We start from the raw sequence: 17,009 nt of genomic DNA, 5'->3' as shown, positions 1-17,009 counted from the left end.
GGATCTTTCCAACAGCTGTTGTCATGGCTCCAAGGTGTGAGCCGCTATGTCACTTTGGGGACAGGTTTGAATCGCTTGCTTTCTCGTATTTCTTGAGCCATTCACCAGACATCAATCCAGGCTTTACTTCACTACTTTCCCGCACCCTACACCCAGCCCGCATATCCTCAATCAACTTGCAACTACGCCTGGAAATGCCCCTCGTGTGCGCGCCCGACCAAGAGGTGGTCCATCTGCATCTCCCGATGATGATGCCACCTACTTCTATTTCACCGTCGACGACCAGCTACTTTATCTGTCCTTCTTTCAGGACTGGGGCCCACTCAATCTTGCAATGGTATACAAAGCTTGCATACTGATACACGAGCTCCTAGAGGTGAGTGGCCTGATAACGCGCGGTGTGATGTGACTGAAGAGACCCGCGGCAATCAAGGATAAAGATCTTGCATCTCATAGACTGGTTCTATACTCTTCTGATGATCCCAGAAGAAAAGCAAACGCTGCGCTTTTGATGGCTCTTTACGTGGTAGGATGTCTTCCTGTATATCACAGTTTCACAGTGACTTATTATCACGTAGATGATCGTGCAACGCCGCGCACCATGGGAGGCTTTCCATCCAATTGCGGAAGTAGAGTTCATGCCCTTCAGAGACGCAGGTCGTGGGCCCTCCGATTTTAATCTCAACATTCAAGATTGCCTATGGGGGCTATGGAAGGCAATGCAAAACGGGCTTTGCGATATGAATGAGTTCAGCGTGGAGGACTATGAATATTATGAGAAGGTCGAGAACGGTGATTGGAACTGGATAACGCCAAACTTCATCGCCTTTGCCTCTCCTGTCGACTCAACGTGGTTAAAGAAAGAAAAGGAAGCAAGGCAATCAATAAGCGGCTCCCCATCTCCCACACACCCTTCTCCACCGCCATCATCGAATGGCCTTGCCCTGCAGCGTAAGTTACCCACACCCTTTCTCAACTGTTTGGACTATTTCGAGAAACGAAATATCAAGATGGTCGTTCGCCTCAATACCCATCTGTACGACAGGCAGGTGTTTTTAGATCATGGGATAGATCATATGGAGCTCTATTTCGACGATGGCACGAACCCCACAGACGAAATTGTGCGTACGTTCATTGATGTAGCGGATCGAATAATAGATGGTGGGGGCGTAGTTGCTGTGCACGTATGTTCCACAATATCTACCAGCACTAAATTATTATCCCGGGAACTGATCTAACTGCCTAACAGTGCAAAGCCGGTTTAGGACGAACCGGTACCCTCATTGGTGCATACCTGATATGGAAATACGGCTTTACAGCTAGTGAAGCAATTGCATTCATGCGTATCGTCCGTCCTGGAAGTGTCGTAGGTCCTCAGCAACAGTATATGTATCTCAAGCAGCTGGAATGGTCCAAGTGGGCTGCAGTTGACGAGATACGACGTGCTCAGGCACAGGCAGCTGTTACCGCTGCCCCTCTCGTTACGCCCGCAACGCCTCCTGCGGAAGCGGATGAGGAGATGGAAGACAATGTACAAACCACTCCTACGGCTCCGTCCACTGTCGCTGCTGTTTCTGCCGCCCTACCACTCCCACCTGTGACGCCAAGTCGACATGTCGCAACCGCCGCTGCGAAGGCACATTCCATCGCCCCACCGGGGCAGCCACGTAAGACCCCTGTTGCTAAACGTGTTGCGGTGGATTCGGATGAAGAAGATGCCGACGAGGCGGACGATGCACTACCTGCGTTGGGTGTTGCGCCTCCCGCCAGACCACGTGCGAAGACCATCGCCCGTCATACGGGCGCGAGGGGCACGGCTTCGGAACAGAGGCCAACCCGAGTTTTGCGGTCAGCAGCAGGAGCAAATACACGCAGACCAGCGGGGGCGACTGCAGGTGGGATCAAGTCATCTGCACCTCCAAATAAAATACCCCGCCTGGCTGCAGGTGCGGTTTCGAGAGGTACGGCGGCTTCAGCAGCTAAAGGGCCAGGTGCACCTTCTGCGAGACGGGTGCCTCAGCAGCCCCCGCCATCACCCACGCCATCGCGACTGCCTACCCTCATCCCTCCGAAAAAGGCGCATAATGCCTCGAACTCGCTGAGCGAAGTCGCTGCTGGTGCCACTATGCGGCCGACCAAGACTTCATCAAATGCGTGGATGACGAGTGGTGCATCGGCAGTCGTCGTGCCGTCTTCGAAGTCGACTGAACGTCCGGGGCCACGTCCTGTAAGGAGGAGGAGAAGCAGTTTCAGTGCAGCGGATGTCATTGCATGACGTGTGATAGCTACTTTCACCGCGCGGTTTGAAGTTCGATTTAGGTTCACTTATTGATTCCAAGTCCCATGGATTGATCTTTCTCATCACTATTTTTTTTTCTCGTTCCAGCGTGGAAATCCGCATGCGTACCATTTCTTGACTTTTTTCTGTTCTCATTTTCTGCGAACATGTCAAGTTACAATCTCGACCATATTCATCTATTTTTGACAGTTTCTTTTTAATAGGGAAGGTCTAGTAATTTTCTCTTGTGATACACTTTGTTGGTTCGGTTTTTCTCATCTCTCGCTCCCTCTCAAGTCTCGGGTCACGTCTGGGAACTGTATCCTTGGAGTCTCTATCATCAATCAGTGCATCCATACACTCAATCATATATCTTTTTACATTGCAATCTTGTCCATAGCTATCAGTTCTGCTTTTGGTGTACTATACTTATAACACTATACTCGGAATGTGTAGTCAGGCGTGATACTACAGTTTTGCGTATGCTTCTACATTTAAGCAATTCTGCAAGGCATCGCAGGACCTATGGCGCCGCTCCCTCCGCCGAGTACTTGTGCACACATTCGAAGAAGAATCGCAGGTCCTCTGGGTCGACACCCGGGGTGATACCATGACCTAGATTAGCGATCCAGGCCCTCGTGGAACCGCCTCGCGCTGTGCGGAACGCACTACACATCCTCTTCACCTCACGTTCGATCGCCTCCTGACCGCCGTAAAGCACGGCTGGATCAAGGTTTCCCTGCAGCGCAGCGGTGACACCTGAGGCAACGACATCGCGTGGGTCCTGAGTCCAGTCGAGTCCGACAGTGTCGTATCCTGCACGGGCTGCCAGTGCGGGCGAGGCACCCTTGGCGAAAAGGGTTATGGGGACGATGGGAAGGGACGAGTCGGCGAGACGGGCGCGGACGCGATTGACGATGTGTTGAAGACCGGGGAGCGAGAAGGTGGTGAAATCGTGAGGGGAGAGATCGCCTGCGTTTGAGTCGAAGACTTGGAGGAGCTGTTATACGTTGAGTAAAAAGTTGTTCTTGAGCTCAAAAAAAATCAAGCAAGTCGAATGGGAAGGATTGTACCTGTGCTCCGGCCTTTACTTGACCGACTAAAAAGTCTACACAGATATCGGCGATGCGCATGAGCAGCGCCTGTGACTCTTCCGGGTACTTGAACAGCCAAGTCTTGGCTTTCTGCAGCGTTTTGCTCGATCCGCCTTCGATCATGTACGCAAAGAGCGTCCAGGGGGCTCCACAGAACCCTATAAGCGGCACCTCCCCATCGAGCGCCCTGCGCGTCTGCGTGATGGCTTCGAAGACATAGCCCAGCTCCTTATCCACGTCGACGGGGTGGTTGAGCTTGGAGATATCGGCGGGTGTAGAGAGGGGATCTGTGAAGACGGGCCCTGGGTTCATGAGGACTTCCATGCCCATGGCTTGGGGGACGACGAGGATGTCTGAGAAGATGATCGCTGCGTCGACGAGACCTGTATAGCGGCGGATGGGCTGTACGGTGATTTCTGTCGCGAGGTGCGGGGTGCGGCAGATGTCGAAGAATTCGTGGGACAGACGCAGTTTTCTGAATTCTGTCCGCAGGGATAGTATGGTCAGCTGGGAAGGGGCGATGCGAGCTTGCAGAGGTATGAACGAGACATACCGGGAAGATACCTTCCTGCCTGACGCATGACCCATACAGGTGCGCGCTCGGTTTGCTCGCCGCGGGCAGCGCGCAGAAGGAGGTCGTTCTTCAAGGGTGGAAAGTCGTGGCTCATGTTTCTGCTCAATGTGTGGTCAACGTGTGTTATGTTTTCTATCCTGTGGATTCAGATGTAAGTAACACTTCAGCTGGAAATCGAGCTCGATGGATCCGATCACATCTACCAAATGTTGATTTCCTTTTCCGGTTATCGCGACAAATGTTCCGACGGCGAGAGTAGCCTCCGAGTCGACCGTTCGAATCACTCCTGAGTCTTCTGCATTTTATGCACACTTGGTCTCTTAAGGTCTCGCAACGACGGTCATCTCGAGTGCAAGTTAAGATGAGCCTGTATCGGTTGGTTGTCACTATCATTCTCTCTACTGGCTGTCGCCATTGTTCTTGAAAGTCTCGAATAAGGGGAATTACTGAATCGACACCTTGGACGCGAATTTGACGATGACTTGAACGGACGCAGCGTATGTTTTACTTCATGTATTCCCCAAGTTATCTTGCATTGCGATTCCGCTGCAAGAAACGCGTTATCATGTTCGACTTGCGTACATACAATGTCTCCCATCCTAGTTGATGCATCGTGATGTCCGTTGGGCTACTACGCTTATGACATGCCCTACAAACCTATCGCGTTGGGCATTGAAAATGTAGGAACCACTCTGTGCTATCAAGCCCCCCAGCACATGTCCTTCATATTTCGTAAGCTCTCTTCTGCGTTTCAACCTTCCAACACGTCGCCGCCGATCTCCAAATCCGACAAAGTCAAGGTTCTAGGTTGACATTTTCTTTCTTCCACTTATGTCGGAGTGCTTATGGCTCATTTTGAGCATTTCTCTTGGCAGAATCGTGTTGTCAAGATCTCGAAAACACTGATCATCGCAACCCATTCGCTGGATACTCGTCCTTCCATTCCCTTTCATTGCATTAATTAATGGCGCCCCAGCAGCCATCCAAGAAGTCGTGCGCGCGCCCGGACATTGCCCTGTTTGTCCGTCAGCTCCCAGAGATCCGACAGTGCGAAACGAGCGTCCACCGTAAGGTTCTAGCCACGGCGAGAGCCAATATGGCTTTTAGCCAGGTCTACCTCCACCGCCGCCATCAAAGCAAAGTGAATTTACGCACTTCCCCGCCATTCTTCATATCAGATAAAGCGCTATATGGTCATACCGACATCATGGCTTCTCGACATCATGGACATGAAAGGCACCTGCTTTGTTCCTACAACGTCAACCTCCCTCGTAAACTTAATGTTCGTTGCTCGTCGTCAAGGGCTACGGTAACAGATGGCGCCGCACCAAGAACTGCTCAAGGCATAGACGGCTTATTAGACTTCTTTCAGACTTATTAGAATATTAATCACCGTTCATCGACCCCTGCATTGCAAGCTCTGGATTCTGAAAAGGCACAACCGTTACGCCCAACTTGAAGAACTTCCTAGGCCTGCCTAAACAAGGAAATACAAGCCAATCACTCGCACGGGGTTAGCCCAGTTATTCCGTCAGCTTTGAGGGAACGGTACAGTCTCCATGGACGCGCAGCATCAGAGACACCCTCAGAAAAACATGCAGACGCAGAAACGTTGACACGTCTGCTACTACGGCGGCAAAGGACTCCACGTGGGTCCGACTCGGATAAAGAAGCTATAGAGTGGACAGCAAAAAAGCTACAGGGTGATTTATGGGGAGAGGGACTTTTTTTTTCTTTTTCTTTTTTCATAACTTTGATCTGCCTTTTTGGAGCGGATGAAAGATTCAGACGGGGCCGCCATCATGTGGTGTGAACGACTGGTATCAGAAACCAAAAAAAAACGCTTGGACAGAAGTGACGGAGAAGGACCGTCGTCGTCGCACACGACGCATAAGTAGACGGTGGTGGCATAAATAGCAAGTGCATGATCCGCTGACGACGGGAGAGAGGCGCTCTACAGTACCTCGCATATCAAACATACCTTTTTCAGTCCACGATCTCGAAAACTTATCTGATATCTTACTGTCATATCTATTTCAGATCGTTGATTGCAACAGACACGATCGGAAGAAGAAAAAGATGTCGAAGGTCTCGTCTGGAAATAAGTGTCGAATGCGGAACAAGGGGAATATTCAATTTTGTATGTTGGATTGTTCAGAACTTGGACATGTTCTCTCATGCCATACCCCGCTTCTCCGCTTTCTTCTTTTTATTCTTAGGCCTGCGGCATTTTATCCCACATAGGCCGACATTGTACGACATTGGGTTCAATGTGCGCAGTAGTACGTGCGCGCATTTTCCCAAAGCTACCCACGGGGCTGATGCTTATTCCTCCCGGCCCCGTGCTGATCATGCAGCACGGACACGGACAGAAAGCTATCTAACTTTGTTACGAATCAGTTGTGGCACTATGTACGCAGGCTCATCTATCCTGCCGCCTTGGGGTCGAGTGATAGAGTGGCGCGAGCCCCACCGTCGTGTCGTCTGTCTCACCGTCTCACCGAACGTCCCCACATGTCTGTTGCCACTGCCAATCTCGAGTTTCCCCACACGGGTTGAAACAGTCCCGCAAAACAAGTTGACAGGTCCGTTTCGAGTGTCGAGTGTCGAGTGTCGAGTCCCTGTTTTGCGGCACCCCGATTGCCACTCTCGTGATTAGAGAAGGGACCCGTTGAGCGTCCGCCTTCTTCATCGAACGTCGATGAATCATCCATCATCCATCATCCATCATCACCGTCAATGTCCGTGCACCCATCCCCCTCACCCATTTCTCATACTCGTCATACCGCACCTGTCACCGTGGCCGCGGTCCGAGTCCGAGACGGGCAAAGGCGCACCAACACAGCGGGGCGTATGATGCCCACCCACCTCTTTCCCTTTCCCATTTCATGTTTCCTACTAGGATACTGGGATCCTTTTGATATTTTGATATTTTGATACTGGATACTTTGATACACACCACACCACCGTTGACGCGGCTAGGCCTTGACGGGTCCAGTTGTAGGTAAGGTAAGGTAGCTGCGTACCGTGCGTGCGTGCGTGGTGTAGTCGTAGCTGGTGGTACAGTCTATCGCAGTCACGGTTCTGCAGCATTCATTCAATCACTGGCAATCACCGTTTTGCATTAATGACGACTCGGGATTTGCTGGGTTGTATTACTGCATTTTATTCAAAAAATGAAATCCAAGGTTCACGAGGGATAACAAAAATTTTCAACAAAAAAAAAAAACACAATGAACAGAAAAATAGCAATAGGTGATAACAAAATAGATTCGAGTGTCGGCGGTGGTTAGAGATCTTGCCCCCTCCCCCCCCTCACAACTCCAGTCCCTTTTCAAACATCGACGCGTCCCGACTCTCACCACAGGGCAGTACGAGGAAGGAGAGCAAGGCAGGGAAAGCGAGCAAGAGTGCTGGAAAGAAACGGCGAGGCGTGTGTATGTGTGTAATGCATAGATGGGTTAAGATACATTAGCGAAAATAACTTGAGAGAGACAGACAAAGAGAGAGAGAGAAAAAAAGCTTTGATTATGTCGATGCCGGACTCATTCCAGAGTCCCTCCTTGTCTACCCCATCCTACTTCTTCATTCCGACCACCGCATCGCCGCGGCGTCACCAACCCGCCCCCTCCCTCTGCCATCACACTCAACAAGTGAACGCAGCCCAACCGCTCAATACCTCGCCTCCTGCTGCACCAACGCCAGCGCCTTCGCCGACCTCGGCCGAATCGAGCAGTCAAACGGCTTCGGATGGCTGATCGTCCCCGACGACGGGTCCACCTCGGGCGTCACCTCCACGCCGTTCACGACGGCCTTGGAGATGTTGAACACGGCGAGGGACATGGCGCAGGAGATGAAGACGGAGGCGTCGGCGAGGTGCAGGCCTGGGCAGATGCTGTTCACGTGGGCGAGGGAATCAAGTCAGAATCGCACTCGATAATGAGACGATGAAGAAGGGGGGAGACTCACCGACGACCGAAGCCGAAACACATCGTGCGGGGGTCGACTTCGGGCTCTTTGCCCTCGGTCTTCAAGAACCGCGACGGGTCGAATTCGGAGGGGTTGGCGTATGTCCGGGGGTCGTGAAGCATGTACCAGATGTTGGGCATGATGAGAGAGCCTTTGGGGATGAGGTAGCCTTCATGGACGTCGTCTTCCGTCACACGGTGCGGTACAGCTATCAATCCCAACATAAGTCACCGACAGCTGCACACCAGCCCATGTACGCACCAAGGGGCACCACCACATTCCACCTCAACACCTCCTTCGCCAACGCCTCGACATACGGCAAGGACTCCCTGTCAGCAAACGTCGGCAGCCTGTCGTTACCCACGACGGCATCGATCTCGGCTTGGGCTTTGCGTTGGACTTCGGGGTAGAGCTGCATGGCGAGGTAGAGGGAGTAGATGGCGGAGACGGTGGTGTCGGCGCCGCCGGAGTAGAGGGAGGCGGCGGACCATTTGATGACGTGCTCTTCTTCGGCACTGAGGGATTTTGCGTCGAGGAGGTTGGAGGTGAATGAAGGGGGAGCGATACCGGCGGCCTGTGAATACAAAAGGGGATAAGACGGAAAGTCTAAATATGGCAGGTGGTGAGGAGACTTGCCATCTGGTCTTTAACGAAACGATAAGGCATGGCGACCATTTCTTCGAGTGTAGCGGACCATTCCTTCGCCTTGACCTTGAAGCCGGCGCCGGGGAACCAGTCTGGGACGTGTTTCACTAAGACAAGAAGGGTTAGTGTTGTGATGAAACAAAAAGGTGAAGAGACTTGCGGGCAGGCATGACGTCGACCATGAAGGCACCTGTTGCGGTCGAAGCGGAGAACTGAGCGACGGCACGATCTGCGAGTTGGACAAAAGGGTCTTCTGTTTCCTTGACCTCGTAGCCGTGAGAGATGCGCAAAATGATCGAACCAGCGGTTCTGTGAGTATTGTGAGTGGATGGCACCATAAGAACAATAGAGCAAACTTACTTGCGGACTTGGGCAGAGAGGTCGGAGGGCTTTGCGAGGACGCGTTGGAGGAAGCGGTGAGTTTCTACTTCTTCGACTTGGTGGTATTTTTCGAGGTTGGCGCGAGTACCGATGACGCGGTGGAAGTTCTTGCGGTACTCCCTGAAGCGATCGCCGTAGGGGAGCAGGACGAGGGTGTTCTTCCAGCCTACGAGCTCGCCTCCCATGGGGAGTACGGGCCTGTCAGAGTAGACGGCACTCTTCTTGTCGAGCATGTCGATGGCGGGCTTGACTGCGTTGAGGACGATGATGTGTTGGCCGAGGACGACGGCGGAGGAGATGTCGCCGAATTTTTTGCCCCAGTCGGCGAAAGTGAGCCAGGGCTTATCGGAGGGCATGTCGAGGAGGTTGCCGAGGAGGGGCATCCTGTTGGGGCCCGGGGGAAGGGGGAGGGAGGGCTTGGTGTTGGTGAGGACGCGTTGTACGAGGAAGACGGCGAGGGCGGCGAGGGAGACATCGAGCCAAGTGACAGAGTCGAGCATGGTCGTTGGTGGTTGGAGGGAAAAGGAGTGTGGGTAGAGTGAGACAAGTGCGTATTTGAAAGGGAAGACTGGGCGAATGCAGTCGAGAGACTAGTCCGTGTTTATAGCCTCCATCTCCTCGGCGCTGTCCTTCAGATCGTGATCGTGCTTGGTCAGCACACGGCGTCCATCTCCTGCGAATCTCACACAAGGCACACCACGAGGCATTCCTTATCCGGTCACTCACTATCCCCTTCTGCCCTCACTCAACTCCATCTTCACCTGTTCCTCCTATCGCCCCTCACACACTCTGCCCAATCCACCCAAAACCATCCCGTTCTCAATGTCCCTCCGCTTCTTCTTCGCAATAGCCTCCGCCCTGTCGCCTTACGCCATATCACGCTACTGACTACCGCTCCCACTCACACCTTCGATATCTCGACATCCCTCTTTAGCGCACCCGACATATCGCTATGTCTTGCTTTTTTCTCTCTCCGTTCTTTCGCTACGGTAGGCGTGACAGCAGAGCCAGTGATCGTTTACCCGTTGGCCCATTTCATGGAGGTCACTTTTCTCGATCGCTTCGATCATTCAAAAACCCGGTCCACCGCCTCCGCCGAGCCGTCCAATCTCCACACTCTTCCTTTATTCAGGTTCATCATATGATTATTAATAATATACATGTTTAATCTAATTCAAAGCTGAAAATTTTTCAATGGCGTTGACGCGTTGACGACCATCGACGCCACTCCGAGTGCTAGGCCTCCCTACGTCGTCGGCACCGTATCTTAGCATGACTGTCCGAGTCTGTCGATGCGCCATTGACACCCCCCAGGCCCCGCCGCATGCATCATCATTTACCTGACCCTACCCTCGTCCGATCCCCGTCATCCAAACGCCTCATTCACACCCTCCACATCTTTGCCGACCTATCGTCGCGTCATCTTACTTAGCTCGGCTACTGGGGCCCTCGGTTGACCAAAAACTATGATACTCGGGCTGTACACGCATCGACTGTCGTCACTCAGTTCCAATAGACGCAGACCGATGTCTATGACGCACACAGGTTATCGAGTCGTCTCACCAGTGCACCCCGTACCGCCTTCTGACTGGCACCCTACGCACTCTCATTCAAACTCCCCAGACGAAAACACAACCCAGACCCAAACTCAAAAGCGCACACACCCCAAATTCATTCATTCAATGCAAACCAACCATATATTCCAAAACACTTCTATGAAAAAACCTATCAATGGGAGTCAAATACAGTACAAATGGTATCACGTGCCAAAAAGGTATAAAAAATAAAATAAAAGCGTATAAACACATGCCGGTGAAACTTGAACTTGCGAACACAAAGTGAAGTGAAAAGTGTGTACTACGACTATATGCATATGTACCATCATCCATCCATCGATCCATCGATCGACCGACATCGAACCGCGCCCCACCCCTCCTCATGCCAAAAGCAACGCAAACGCAAACACGAACAAAAACGACGCACGCACGCACGGTCAGCATCACAGAACAGAGAGCGCAATAGCAAAGCGGTGGTCAACCAAAAAAAGTGGCGGGTTCGATCAACCATGCGAAACAACATGAATGATGGAATGATGAAATGAATGAATGAATGAATGAGAAAAACCGTCCACTTGTTTTATTTTATCACATTTTTTTACGGGTGGGGTATCCCATTAAGTACAACTTTTTTGCTCTTTTGTGTTTTCTGCCTCCTCGTCGGGAAGCGACGAGCGAGGAGACATGTGATATCCGCTTGTCGACCACCTCAGACCTCTAGCTTGACGTCCCGGTCAGAGGGTGATGAGTCTGCGTACTGCAAAGCACATTCAGCACATCATAAATCGAATGCCGCGAAACCCAGAAAAAAAAAGACAACACACCTCGTCCTGCATATACTCATGCGTCGTATCGATCTTGATCGAGATATTGTTCGGTACCCGCTAACACACCCAGCACGTCAGCCGCCCATCGCAATAAAATAAATCGAAGCAAAACACGGCAGCGGAACCCACCTTGGAATGTGACGACGTGAGCATCGTGTTCGACGTCTTGGGCAGACCTTGCAGCGAGAGCGACACGTCTTCCCCGCGCGACTCGCCTCTGATACCCTTCCGTGCGTTGAGCGTCGCCAGCAAAGAGTTGCAGTACACTATCAGAGCGCAAACAAAGATGCCGGATCAGCCATCTGTTCCGAGTTTCGTCACACCCCCCCATCCCCGAGCCATACGGGGAAGGGAAGGCGGGGAAGGGACAAGGAAAAGAGACGTACGGCGACCGAGGCAGAAGTAAAAAGCGATGTAAATGAACGTGGTAGGCGCTGCCGTGATCTGCGGTGACAACACGCCATGCATCAGTAAGACCATTCAATACCCCATCAATTCACCGGGACCGCCTCATCACCCCTTTGGGTGATCACGCCAGCTCGGAACAGATGTGGATGGAAGGACGTACAGAAATAAGAGAAGCCACTGCACAGATACTGGTTAACAGCCCTGTGTTGATGCTGAACAAAATCTGATGCGGCGAAGGGACGTCAGCAAGAGTGTGGGTGATGCCGTGATGGAGGGGGCGCCGCGGGTTTGCACGCCGCAATTTGAGTACACGAATAGGAAGTTTAGACTTACGAGTTTGTTGATGATGGTATCAGATCTAAGCCGCAAAATCAAATCAGCACTCAAATTTCTCCCCACTCGACAAGAAAACACGGAAAAAGCACACCACCCCCGGTGCCGAAAAACCGAGTATATCCCGAAGGGAAAGAAAAAACGCTGAGACTAACCTCCGGAACCCAGTACGAGAATTTTGCAACAGAGTACACAGAATGGCAGCGATCAACACGTCTCCGGCTGCTGCCACGGCGTTAACCGTCATCGACAGGTCCTAAAAATAGAAAGAAAATCGCATCATCTCGTCAGTTAAACTGCAGTTGCGATTGGTGAAGAGGCTACGGCACCTTTAGTGTGCCAAGTTGGGCGAATGTTTCGAGTTCGAGACTGAGAGGGATGTTAACGGGAGGAAAGGGAGAGAGGGAAGGGGACGTACGCTTTTCCGACGTAGGCTGAGCGAAGGTAATGTTTGATTAGATTTGGGATTGAGGTGTAGGCAATTTTGGGATGGACATACCGAGAACGCAACCTATATCAAAATCAATGTCAGTTGCAACTCCCAAAATGCACCACAAAAAACAGACACTCACCAAACTCTCCAAACACCAAGATCATCTACAAAAAAAAGACATCACGAATGAGCAATCCCGCCAAAACATTTTTACCACCCAAGGGCGAGAGATGGTAACGTACCACAGCACCCGTGGCAATCCAGCTCTTTCCGCTCACTACATTGCGCCAAAATAGAAAATGCATCAGTCTCGAACGTCCCCCCGGCGAAACTACACCATGTTACGTACATCGCCAGATGCGCATGGCCAAGAAGCTGTCAGGGGAAGACCGAGGTTAGCGACGTTAACACATCGGCTCACGTGAGAGCGACGCCTCACCTTTGGACCATGAGCGCTGTGAAGCCCTGTGAGAAAGAGAAAAAAGGCCGGTTAGTTGAGTAATGGAGGTTGGGAGGTGGTAAGATAGTTACATTGAATAGGACTTCGACCTGGTGTACGAGAGAGGGTAGGCGCGGGCGGTGAGATACGGGGAGTGGGTGTAGGACGGTGATGGACTTACTATGAGACTCCTGCGAGCCGAATAGAGAGGGTGAGCCGAGTAAAAAGGCGTGGGGTGGAAAAGGACGTACCAGACGAGGTCACCGAGTGCAGCGGGATCTCCAAAGTTTGTTACAAGATATGTATATACTGGAATAGTATGATGAGGGAATTTGATGATAGCGGAGGCAATTGAGAAACGAACTTGTGTGCGAGATGAGGATTTGATGTATGGTGTCCGAGACGAGGACGGCGGCAACCTGAGGTGGGGAATGAGCGGTGGAAAGGGGACAGGAGGGAATGGCATTACGAGTAGCTTGATGTACCAAGTGTCATTTGGGTATTGACCGAAGTAGTACCAGGTCTGAACGCATGTGACTATGGGAGGAGGTTGTCGGGAGAGGAAAAGGAGACCGGTGGCGTAGACTTACCTCCGTAGAGGCTGCAAGATGATTGAATGAGGCAAGTGAGATGAAGTGGAGGGATGAAAACTCACGTCGCTGAAACGACGACACCGATCAGAGCGGCGCCAAAACTAAGAGGGGAGAGGGGTCAGAGGAGGGGAGAGGAGGGAGGAGGAGGGGAGACGCACGTGTTGTCGAGGGCAGCCATTGGTGTGGAGTTAGTAAAGAGAGGGAAAGCACCTTGAAAAGAGGGAAAGGTGGTAGGGTGGTGGGTTGGGACGGTTTGGCTTTTGTAAGAGGCAAGTGCAAAGGAGGATGCTGAATCGGGACAGTCGAGAAAACGATTAGGGATCTGAGAGCGATCTTCTGTCCAGATCTCTGAGCTGATCGTTCATTACCAATTCCTGTTCACGAGTCGGAGGGTTTATCTCCCTTCCCCGGGTTCCTGCGCGCTTCGTCTCAGCCGCTGTCCTCCCCTTCCTTGCACCCGTGCCTTCTTGACCAACTTGGCTATCATCAATCTCCTTTTTCGTCCTCCAACAACACCAATCACCCTTCCCACGCCACTCTCTTATCCCAATTTGCGTCCGCTCCATCTCCTGGGACTCTCCCTGACGCTTTAGTAAACTAGCTTGTCCTCCCTCAATCTCTCACTAGCAACCGCTCTATCATACTACTCTTTCCCTCAATTAACTTCTCTTTTTAAAATAAAACAAGCAACATAGCACGACCTGCCACCTGACACTATGTACTTGGCAACTACCGCTGCCTCCTCGTGAGACCCCTTCTCGTGCGACGTGCGACATGCGTTTGACACTGGCAACTTGTGCCACTCGAGGGAACCCAGTCCTCAACACGTAGCCTGTAACCATACCACACACCCGAGTCCAATCTGCCACACGTCTATCCCTCGTCAGCTCCCATGACCATCCTCTCAGGGTCTCTCATTCTGCTAATCCCTTAAGCGTACAAAGCCGACGCCAGACTGTCTTCTTTACTCCCAACTCACCGGTTTAATCTTTCCCTATTTCAACATTTTCATGATATATCTCCACAACTTACCTTATGTTCGCCCTTCATCTCATCTTCTTGACATACTTACGACGGGTTCCTAGTTTATATTTCATTCGCATCGCACATCCTCCCATTTTTCCGTTTTATTTCACTCAAGTTCTTCGTAGCCGGCCTTCCTCATCAACGCTTAATCTACTTATCTCGCTGCCGAATCAGCCTTGTCGTTTGTCTGTTCTCTGTTGGCTGTGTCGTCAAGTTACGACAGCATTCTAGATACCTCAACATAACTTACTACACCCTTTCTATTGTCGCCGCGTAGTACTACAAGGCTATCACTTCTGTCAACTCTCTATCAACGCCTCTTCAGAAGTCTCAACTGGCTTGGCTGCGGTCAGTAACCAGTAAGTAATACAATCTGATAGGCAATTTCAATCCATTTATGCATCATGCCACTGTGGTCATTCATCGACACGACTTTCCGCCGCCGGACCTCGCCTCGCCTCGCCTCGCGCACACTCGCCCAAAAATTGCAAAGAGTACGTATATTAGCTCCCCTCCGGCTTCCCTTCTTCAACCGTCACCCTCGGTATACGCGCAAGGAATAAGGATAATCCCAAAGGTCCTTCTCGGCTCCCGGCCATACCACCTGTCCCGTCCAAGACCCTTCAAGTTCAAGATGGCGTCCATTTTTCGAGGGTGCTTATCACAAGTATACGTATAGAGAACCTCGAAAGGTCTCAGTCGGACTTCAAGTTGGAGCTTGGAGCTCGAAGACATGTCATTTGAACCTACGCTATGATATGTGCTAGTCCCGACTAGGGCGTCCCTTCAAGTTTTCAAGCTTTCAAGAACCGTCAACTTTCGAGCCTGAGGGAAGGAACTCGAAGGAACCTTTTTGCCATGGTCAGAAATAGAAATTAAATGCGGCATGATGCGCGTGCCAGTGGTATGGGGGGCGGCCGGCTCATTTCAGCAAGAGCTAACCTGAAAACCGTTGACAAAGCCTCTCCCTCCGATCAAATGTCATAAACTTACTTAGTGCATAAGAAGAGCGAGGCAAAATAATAAATCTAATAACATGTTGAGTTTTGAGCGCTCGGAGCCTGAGTGAGGATGGATGACTGATGTCAGATATGGCTTACTTTAACCCTGCGTAGCGAGCCTGAATTTATCTCCTTCGTTCTCTGACATCCGAGCCAGAAGCTGATCGAAGAGACGGCAATTTGCCTGGACCCGTTTCGCAATTTTGCAAGTTTTGCTAGAGAGCGCTGAGGGGCTTTGATATGATACGATGCGGGCGATGACAGAGACTCGATGACGTGCTATCATGCCACGCAAAACTTCCGAGTGCTTCCAAACGCCAACGCCCACCGGTTCTTCCTGTCAGAGTGTTCAGACTCAGGCTCTAGTGGCCGTTTATAGTTGAAGTTTGGTTTCTGCCTCGGCTGAGTATGGAGTTTAGCCCAGAGAGATAAGCGTTAGCATGACATGTACGATGTAACAATGTTGACGCGTTCAGAACTCGCAAGTTGGAGATGCGGCGCCCTCAAGATGCGGATGGAATGGAATGGATGCAGAAGAAATGGGATTCAGAAGAGATTCCATGTCAATGATGATGTCCATGCTTTCGTCCACCTATGAGAGTCGAGTATGGCCTGTATGCAAAAATCAATAATCAACTAGCGAGCCTGACTTGGATCCGGGTTGCGCACAAGACCACAGCGCGTTAGCAGAGGCGGGGACTGCAGTCCAAACTTGAAGTGAGTGGAATTCTCGTCGTAGATATCGTTTCGACGCCGCGACCCGCCTGAGCTGAGTGTACTCTGAGATTCTGGCTCCCCACGTGTCGAACAAAGCTGAGTACGTGTATTGCATCGAACAGATCAGAAGCAGATTTATTTTCTTCAGTACAGCAAGAGACACAGATGCAGGTAGAAACGTCCAAAGGTTTTCAAATTCCAAGTCATTCATAGCACCGTAGAAGTCCCATGACCCCAAGCTCACCAAAGCGGCAAGTAACGACTAAAAAGCCGTTGCCAAACAGCACCAAACTCCCGCCACTTCCGCATTTGTGCGAAAGAAAACCGCGTTTCGCCGCCGCCTTCATTGATTTTTTGGTTAGGACAAACTTCAAGTTGCCATTGGTGGTTGGACATTGCACACGACGACGACGAAAGACTAAGGCTGGTGAAAAGTGAAAAATAGCAAATAGTCATGGCAGTGCGTTCACCCAAACACTTCTCTCTCTCTCTCTCCTTCCGTTCATAGGTTTCTCAAAATTATGTTTTTTTTTGTTTTTGTTTTTGTTTTTGCTGGTATGCAATGTATAGACACGATGCTCGAGTATCCTCCGCACGGCCTCGCGTTCTAGGTCGATAGCACGGTAAGCCCTTCCTTCGTCCCTTCCACCCGCCCGTTCATTCAACGCCCAACCTCACCTCACCCCACCACTCCTACACCCCCAGCACCCCCGCACTACTAGTCTGTACGCGTTT

At 51.3% G+C, this 17,009-nt stretch overlaps 7 protein-coding genes across 7 annotated transcripts; 2 read left to right on the top strand and 5 right to left on the bottom strand.

Annotated features, from left to right (window-relative positions):
* Positions 1-262: 262 nt before the first annotated feature.
* On the top strand, positions 263-1,417 carry SERLADRAFT_334736 (uncharacterized protein; the record flags this gene model as incomplete). Its single annotated transcript, XM_007315303.1, has 4 exons — positions 263-376; positions 434-526; positions 579-1,184; positions 1,250-1,417. Coding segments are annotated over 4 exons (981 nt in total), but the record flags the coding sequence as incomplete, so codon positions are not given.
* A 585-nt stretch (positions 1,418-2,002) lies between these two features.
* Positions 2,003-4,115, bottom strand: SERLADRAFT_360097 (uncharacterized protein; the record flags this gene model as incomplete). The annotated part of the gene is made up of 3 exons (XM_007315302.1): positions 2,003-3,278; positions 3,352-3,854; positions 3,926-4,115. The coding sequence occupies 3 exons, from the start codon at positions 4,038-4,040 to the stop codon at positions 2,802-2,804; spliced, it is 1,095 nt and encodes a 364-aa protein (XP_007315364.1).
* A 795-nt stretch (positions 4,116-4,910) lies between these two features.
* Positions 4,911-5,327, top strand: SERLADRAFT_435037 (uncharacterized protein; the record flags this gene model as incomplete). The annotated part of the gene is made up of 1 exon (XM_007315301.1): positions 4,911-5,327. One exon carries the CDS (start codon positions 4,911-4,913, stop codon positions 5,325-5,327), a length of 417 nt encoding a protein of 138 aa, XP_007315363.1.
* A 671-nt stretch (positions 5,328-5,998) lies between these two features.
* Positions 5,999-7,108, bottom strand: SERLADRAFT_381796 (uncharacterized protein; the record flags this gene model as incomplete). Its single annotated transcript, XM_007315300.1, has 2 exons — positions 5,999-6,086; positions 6,166-7,108. The coding sequence occupies one exon, from the start codon at positions 6,658-6,660 to the stop codon at positions 6,436-6,438; it is 225 nt and encodes a 74-aa protein (XP_007315362.1).
* Positions 7,109-7,618: 510 nt separating this feature from the next.
* Positions 7,619-9,441, bottom strand: SERLADRAFT_446503 (uncharacterized protein; the record flags this gene model as incomplete). The annotated part of the gene is made up of 7 exons (XM_007315299.1): positions 7,619-7,841; positions 7,916-8,123; positions 8,177-8,489; positions 8,552-8,667; positions 8,721-8,869; positions 8,921-9,357; positions 9,385-9,441. 7 exons carry the CDS (start codon positions 9,439-9,441, stop codon positions 7,619-7,621), a joined length of 1,503 nt encoding a protein of 500 aa, XP_007315361.1.
* Positions 9,442-10,771: 1,330 nt separating this feature from the next.
* On the bottom strand, positions 10,772-13,807 carry SERLADRAFT_413740 (uncharacterized protein; the record flags this gene model as incomplete). The annotated part of the gene is made up of 20 exons (XM_007315298.1): positions 10,772-11,254; positions 11,322-11,381; positions 11,454-11,590; positions 11,711-11,768; positions 11,893-11,955; positions 12,066-12,090; positions 12,221-12,321; positions 12,395-12,434; positions 12,484-12,499; positions 12,565-12,576; positions 12,638-12,662; positions 12,741-12,775; positions 12,848-12,873; positions 12,938-12,963; positions 13,030-13,047; positions 13,119-13,128; positions 13,189-13,474; positions 13,528-13,538; positions 13,593-13,631; positions 13,689-13,807. The coding sequence occupies 20 exons, from the start codon at positions 13,706-13,708 to the stop codon at positions 11,207-11,209; spliced, it is 1,056 nt and encodes a 351-aa protein (XP_007315360.1).
* A 306-nt stretch (positions 13,808-14,113) lies between these two features.
* SERLADRAFT_460399 (uncharacterized protein) lies at positions 14,114-15,797 on the bottom strand (the record flags this gene model as incomplete). Its single annotated transcript, XM_007315297.1, has 3 exons — positions 14,114-15,498; positions 15,550-15,584; positions 15,657-15,797. One exon carries the CDS (start codon positions 15,289-15,291, stop codon positions 15,085-15,087), a length of 207 nt encoding a protein of 68 aa, XP_007315359.1.
* Between the last annotated feature and the right edge of the window lie 1,212 nt (positions 15,798-17,009).

This window comes from Serpula lacrymans (assembly GCF_000218685.1).
Source record: "Serpula lacrymans var. lacrymans S7.9 unplaced genomic scaffold SERLAscaffold_4, whole genome shotgun sequence".
In the NCBI taxonomy this organism is placed as follows: domain Eukaryota; kingdom Fungi; phylum Basidiomycota; class Agaricomycetes; order Boletales; family Serpulaceae; genus Serpula; species Serpula lacrymans.
Note: the sequence above shows the minus strand (reverse complement) of the source record. Positions and strands in the feature narration are given on the sequence as shown.